Consider the following 6857-nt stretch of genomic DNA (forward strand, 5'->3'; position numbering starts at 1 on the left):
ACAACCATTTTTAGGAAGTACATGTTGAATATGAAACACTTTCCTATTTGAAATAACATTGAATTTTCTGTAGTTCAGCTATAACTAATCAGGAGTTTTACACCTAATTTCGTCCTGTTTTTAGAACAGGGACCTGATTTTTTTTTAAATGTCCTCCTATAATTTTTTCTCATTTAAAACATTTCCAGGAGGCTGTTGATTCAGCTGTTGGGAAGGATAATGACTGGCTCTCAAATAAGATATAAAGTGTGATCTCATCTCTTAAACATTTATTTTATTAAAAAGAGAATGTTTTCAAACATTGAAAAATTGCTACTTTTTTAATAAAAACAGAAATAGGCAAAATGCCCATTTGTCTTATTTACATAATACATTACAACATTTCTCAATGTATAAAATTATGTACAATATATAAAAAAAAATCAATCAGTAAAATAGGTTATTTTTTTACAAGACATCAAGCCCTGTACTTCTAGTGTAGATCATGGCAGACAAGAATATTATTGCACCAATGAAACAAATAGTCTAACAATCAGAGTGTTTCTCTTAGCCATGCCTTCAACTGAAATCTAAAATATCATCGACAGAAACATTCATTTAATCCCATCTAGGGTTGACTTCAGGCAGTTTCCATACAAACATTGTCTTATAAAGCTTATGTATTGGGCAATTACAATCAGAGGTACAGTATTTACAGCTTCTTCTATACAATCTGCATGGAGTCTTGTTGAGTTTACCCTTCACAGAAGCTCTATAAATAAACCATATTCTCTTGAGTGAAGTGGACAGTCACACTATTACAGTCCCTTTAAATTCTCTTCAGGAGATGACAGGCTAAACCTCCTTGAGTCAAATTCTTCCTTCCCATCCATGGCTAGAGCTTTGTTGCCTCTAAGTAGTACCAGCTACAGATTTTTGAACGATTCTGCACCTGAGCAGTTAAATAATGTCTGATGTGCAGTACCGAGTCTCTATAGCTACATGTGCCTTTTCATGTGCAGAGCCAGGTGGTCTGACCTGGAGAAAGCCCTGTCACAGAGGTGGCACTGGAAGGGCCGGTGGCCAGTGTGCTTGCGATAGTGACGAGTCAGTTCATCAGAGCGAGCAAACTTCCAGCCGCAGCCTTCCCAGTTACAGTGATAAGGTTTCTCACCTGTTGGGAAAATCAGACAGACCATGACTCAGTGAATTCCTCCCACATAAAGGCAGCTCCCAAACACTAGAAGGGTTGTAAATTCTCTCACTAGATCTCAGCATATTCCTAACATTTATTTTAGCGTAGCATTTTATGTTGGTGCCCAGCACTATAGTATCAAAGTGCCTCCCAGGATAATTAAATTGCAGTAGCCACTCTTCTCCCTTCTCTGGGCAGAGGAAGCTCTCTGCTTGGAGTATGGTTGTGGGTTTGTTTGGTTTTTTTTTGGGGGGGGGGGGGGGGGGAGAGGAAGTGATTGGAGGGCAATTGTTGCAAGTATCACTCGTTGTTATGTTGGAAAAACTTAAGCAAAAACACATGCAGACTGCGCCCAGCCACGACAGGGTTATTAACCTCTCAGACTGTGGTTGGGCATGCATGCATGTAGTTTACAGACTCTATAGGATTAATGAACTTCTCACACAATTCAGGTTACATTCTGCTCTTAGAACTAATTCTGTGGCCGAGGGTTTCTTAGCATCCGTTCATGGCAAACCGCGTGGTTGCCCCATATAGCCAAGCATTGCGCTGTATTTACCTGTGTGTGTTCTAAGGTGGGCCTTCAAGTGGGAACTCTTGGTATAGGTTTTCCCACAGCCTGCATAGGTGCATGTGTGTGTGGCTGTCCTCTTCCTGGGCCAGGATCGTCGCCCTCTTTTGGGCTTGGAATCCATCAGCTCCAAGGGAGAGGAAGGAGGAGTTAGTATGCCTCTTGGAGCTGAGGGTTGCAAGGGCACGCTGTCCTCAAACAAGCCAAACTGAGAGGCACTCTGGTACTGGAAGTGGGTCTGGTGATGGTGGAAGCCTGTGGCAGGGTGATAGCTTTGTTGGAATGACATTGACGAGGGGCAGATCATCTGTGTTTGGCAGTCAGTCACCATGAGGTCATCAGGGCTCAGAGGGGGTGTCTCTGTGCCAGGGATCTGGGGTGAGCTGGCCATCCTGGGCTGCTCGTAGGCCATCATGCAGGTTGCATTGCCTTCTTGCTTGATCTTAGGGCATGACTGAGGGACGAGGCCCATGACAGGCCCATAACTGTCCATGTCAGGTTCTGGCTTAATGTTGTCCACAAAGTGTGGGCTCCCAAAGCTGGATGTCACAAAGAATCGTCCCTGGACATGACTGGGGAGGCAGAAGTTTGGGTCCATTTCAGATCTGATCATCTCTGACATGAGGCTGGAGTTGTAAGGAGGTGGATTGCTCTGTCCCAGGGAACTGTAGCATCCAGAAGATGGATTTGTCTGGTAGAAGCTGCTAGGCTCTGTCTGTGCTGAGGGATAGTCCCCACTAGGTGAGTTCTGGCTGAAGTTGTCGTTGCCCATGGAAAGGATAAAATCCAAAACATTGTTGAGATCTTCATCCTCTTTGCGAGGGGAGAGGCTGCCCAGTCCTGGCCTCAGTTCTGGCATGGTGCAGCTGTTGGCAGGGGCCTTGTCCTCCTGGTCACATTTCCATTTCTGAGAAAGAAAAGCAGAGAATATTAGAGCTCAGGGGAGAGGATCCACGAATCTCTGCTAATGGACAGGGTTAACCCATCTGCTCCAGGGCTAGCGTTTATTCCCAATCAGTGTTACTCAAAATGCTATAATGCCCCAGCACTTCATGGGGCATTCCCCCTGCACATACTCCCCACCCCTAGCACTGCACACACATGCTGACACTCCACAGCATTTCCCACCCAAGCCTTTGCAGGAGTCAGGTCATTACTATCCAGCTGTCCCTTTGCAGGAGCAGGGGTAGCTGCATCCCTCTGGACCTCCCCGGCCAGAGGAGTTTGGGGCTGGGGGAAAAGGGCGTCTGGCACGTCAGGACGCGGGCCCCCGGCCGGCCCGCCCAGGCGCTTCGCGGACACTCACTTCGTGGAAAGTTTTCTCCCTGCAGGGGCTGGTGAAGGTGGCGAACGAGGGCAGGATCGTGTCGCTCAGCGCCATAGTGCGTCCCGGCTCGGCTGCTCCGGGGCGATGGCTGGAGGGGCTGCGAGCTGGCGGCTCCCGGGCCCTCCCTGCCTTATAGCCCGGGCCGCCAGAGCCCTCAAGCCAATTGCAGGGAGCGGAGGAAACGCGTCCCGGACGGGGCGGGAGGGAACGAGCCAGGCGCAACCTAAATTTAGCCCCGCTATAAAAGGAGGCAGCGGCGGCTGCTGCAGCTGCAGCTCTAGCCTGAGCGGGGCGGAGCGGCCGGCCGGCCCCCGGGTCCCCCCGTCCCCCCACCTGGGCTGCCGCTGATCAGCCCCGGGGCCCCTAGAGTGCCAGTGAAACGGGATCCGAGTTTCCCCAGTACAGCTCCCCTCTCTGCACCGGGGCCACCCCCGGGGGGGGGGTCAGGGTTTCCCGTGGGGCAAGAGTGGTGGGGGTTCATGGTTTCCCGCGGGGCAGGAGCGGGGGGGAGGGGGGTTCGTGGTTTCCCGCGGGGCAGGAGCGGGGGGGAAGGGGGGTTCATGGTTTCCCGTGGGGGGGAGGGGGGTTCGTGGTTTCCCGCGGGGCAGGAGCGGGGGGGAAGGGGGGTTCATGGTTTCCCGTGGGGGGGAGGGGGGTTCGTGGTTTCCCGCGGGGCAGAAGCGGGGGGAGGGGGGTTCATGGTTTCCCGTGGGGCAGGAGCGGGAGGGGCGGTTTAAGGGTTTCGCGTGGGGCAGGAGCGGAGGGGGTGGTGGTCAGGGCTTCCCGCGGGGCAGGAGCGCTGTGGCCAGCAGTGTCCTTTCTTTACCGCTAACGATGCAATCATGTCTAGTTTCTTATTTCTCAGCCGGGCTGCGGCCTGGGACTAGGGACAAGTCCTGCTTGGGTGTAAACCGTCCCCAGCCAGGAGGGCCTCCCTCCGGGGGAAATGCTCAGGCACTTCCCAGGGCTGGGAAGCCGCACGGGCCCCATAAGTCCCTGAGGTCCAAGCTGCACCAGCTACAGTGTCCATCCCCGCTGGGGCAGAGCAGGGGGCTCCCCGCAGCGTATTGGCCTGTCTTGTTTGAAACAAGCATGCAGTTTACTGGGCACCCAAGCCGGACTTTGCCATAGTCCAATGCATGGCATGCCCCCTACCTTGTTATCAATGCACGCTGCTGTTTAATCTGCACCAGAGGAGGTTTAGGTAAATTAGGGAAAACTTTTTAACAATCAGGATAGTTAGGTGCTGCAGTAGGTTATCAAAGGAGTTGTGGAATCTTAATGGGAGGTTTTTGAGAACAGGTTGGACAAAGATCTGTCAGGGATGGTCTAGGTAAAACTAGGTGTTGACTCAGCATGGGGTAGATTCTCTGGAGCTCCCATCCAGCCCTGCATATCTATGAGTGCTGCTCTTGGAGCTGGCCCTCAGCCTCCAAACATAAGGTATGTGCTCCAGGTCTCATCTGTGACTCTACTGACGCCCTAGTTTTCCAGGTGTTTGGAGGTACACCTGACAGCTATGTAAGAGAAGAATCATACCATGGGGTTTCAGCTGGAATGTTATCTTTGTGGGATTTTGCTCTGAAATTGTCTAAAAATTAACAATGTAATTGATTATTATTGTTTGTTACTTATATTGCAATAATGTATAGAGGTCTCAGTCAGGACTGAGGACCACTGTACTTGATGCTGTATGAACACTTGGTCCTGGTTCAAAAGAACTCACAATTTAGACCATCTATTTGCAAAGGGTGGGTGAAGATGGAGGGTGGGGAGGGAAACCCAATATATACACAATTGATATATACAGTTTTTAGACGTGTCTGCACCATGGGGTCTACAGTGCCATTGCTATGCCAGCATAAACCCACAGTGTAGATTCAGCCTAGATCAACTGAAGGGTTTTGTTTTGTTTTGGGGGAAGGGGGTTTTTGTTGCTGTAGGTAAACTACCTTCCCAAGTAATGGTAGCTAGGTTGACAAAACTATTCTCCATCAATATAGTTGTATCTCCACCAAGGGTTAGATTACCATAGATACATCGCTGAGAGGTATGGATTTTTCGCTTAAATTTTAAGTGTAGACCAGGCCTAAATGTATAAATATATATCCCCTCAACTCAGAGCTGAACAGTCATGTATTAGCAGTTTATTGTGGACATCACAGGAGAGCTGGGTCTTGAGAGGGGACATGAAGGAGGAGACAGTAGTGGCCTTATATCCATCTCAGGGAGGGCACCACATGGAAGGAGCAGAGATGTTTGTGTGAAGCTAGCGAAGGGTCAATCAGAGCAACTGAGTAGAGTAGATGGGGTGGTTTAGTAAAATACAGGGGTGCATAGAGGAGGCAGAACTGTGAAAGGCTTTGAATGTGAGGACATGAAACTTGATCCTGATATGGAGAAAAAGAAGGAGGCAGTGGAGCGATTAAAAGAGGAAGGTGATGTGGTCAGAACTACACATGAGAAAGGCCTAATTAACAAACTAGTAAAAAACATGGGAAATTGCTGGAACATTATCTATACTAGGAATACTTCAATGCCACCACCCATCCAGATGAACAAAAAGCAGTGGGGATTTATTTTGTGCATACTGTCTCTGCAAGGAAAAGAGATAGAGACTTTCTTTACCTTAGTGGAATCTCAGGTCTCCATCTGTTCTTCACTATGCTGTACAAAGATTGCCAAAGCCTAGTGACATTATGAAATAAAATAATCCTAGTAACTTCTGTAGTTTGGCAGACATCACATAAATTTTGGTCTTCACCTTGGCATCCTGATCTGATGCCAGTTTGGCGAAGCTACCTCCCAGTTACCTTTAACTAACACTCCTCAGACTCATGCTGAGTGTCACTGCTGCTTGTCAGTCATCCAAGAACAGGGATCCACGTGGCCAATTCTCAAAGGAGAAGAATGGTGATTTACCCCAGTAACTGTGGTTCTCTGAGATGATGCCCACAGACAGATCCACGCTTCCTGCCCACATTCCGCCTTCTTTGCAATCTAAAGGGATTCCTGAATTAGTGGGGAAAAATTAATGGTGTTTGGGGACAACTCCCCCTTTTATACCCTGAGATCCCTGTAAGAGATGGGGAGGAAGGTAGACTGGCCTCAGGATTCTGAGTTTGTGTGCTGGGGGCTTTAATCTCAGAAGTGTGGGTCCACGTAGGCATCTGTCTCAGGGAAACACAATAACTGTGGTAATTAACTGATGTTTTTAAATAGCTACAAGTTATTAAAAAAAACAAAATATTGGTTGAATAATTTGTATCTTTACATTTTAATTTAAAAGTTTACAAAATGGCCAGGAGGAGCAGTAAATCTCCTGTGAATGGACTAGAATCAATGCACTTGAATGCATGGTAACAAAGTACACAAAGATGTATGACTCACTGCAATGTAATGTCACACTGTGTAATTTTTAAATGCAAACTCTTTTCCTCTAATAAAATATTTGTAAGTGCACACTATGTATATATGGTGATATGAGTCAGCCAAGAAAGTGTCTTCTGTTGAATTCTGAATGAATGCGTATGTTCCCTGGATAACATGCCGAGTGTCTGTGTCAGTTTATATTCTTGTGATTTCAGCAACTGCTACAAAAAATATTTTGTTTCTAGGGTAGACAACGGTAAGTGTAAGTTTAATGACAAAGTTCTAGTCAGATTCTGTTTTCCATTATGTGCTGGAAGCACATATGAATATGCAACTCCATAGTCACTCTGTGTCACCTAAAGTATGTTGAGTTTTCTTCTTTGAATAAAAGAAACATTAAGTGGATGCTGAAG

At 47.8% G+C, this 6857-nt stretch overlaps 1 protein-coding gene across 1 annotated transcript; it reads right to left on the reverse strand.

Annotated features, from left to right (window-relative positions):
• Positions 1-259: 259 nt before the first annotated feature.
• Positions 260-3170, reverse strand: KLF2 (KLF transcription factor 2). The gene is made up of 3 exons (XM_077805365.1): positions 3052-3170; positions 1734-2652; positions 260-1153 (listed from the first exon to the last, which is right to left on the reverse strand). Exons 1-3 carry the CDS (start codon positions 3124-3126, stop codon positions 978-980), a joined length of 1170 nt encoding a protein of 389 aa, XP_077661491.1. The 5' UTR covers positions 3127-3170; the 3' UTR covers positions 260-977.
• Positions 3171-6857: the final 3687 nt, after the last annotated feature.

Source organism: Eretmochelys imbricata, chromosome 25 (genome assembly GCF_965152235.1).
Source record: "Eretmochelys imbricata isolate rEreImb1 chromosome 25, rEreImb1.hap1, whole genome shotgun sequence".
NCBI lineage: Eukaryota > Metazoa > Chordata > Testudines > Cheloniidae > Eretmochelys > Eretmochelys imbricata.

What these genes read in the sequence shown, in the direction of transcription:
- KLF2 (XM_077805365.1), bottom strand. Translation starts at nt 3,126, where the DNA reads ATGGCGCTGAGCGACACGATCCTGCCCTCGTTCGCCACCTTCACCAGC. An exon ending in GGGAGAAAACTTTCCACGAA is followed by an intron (nt 2,653 to 3,051) that starts GTGAGTGTCCGC and finishes TTTCTTTCTCAG; the next exon opens with AAATGGAAATGTGACCAGGA. An exon ending in CCACCTTAGAACACACACAG is followed by an intron (nt 1,154 to 1,733) that starts GTAAATACAGCG and finishes TTTTCCCAACAG; the next exon opens with GTGAGAAACCTTATCACTGT.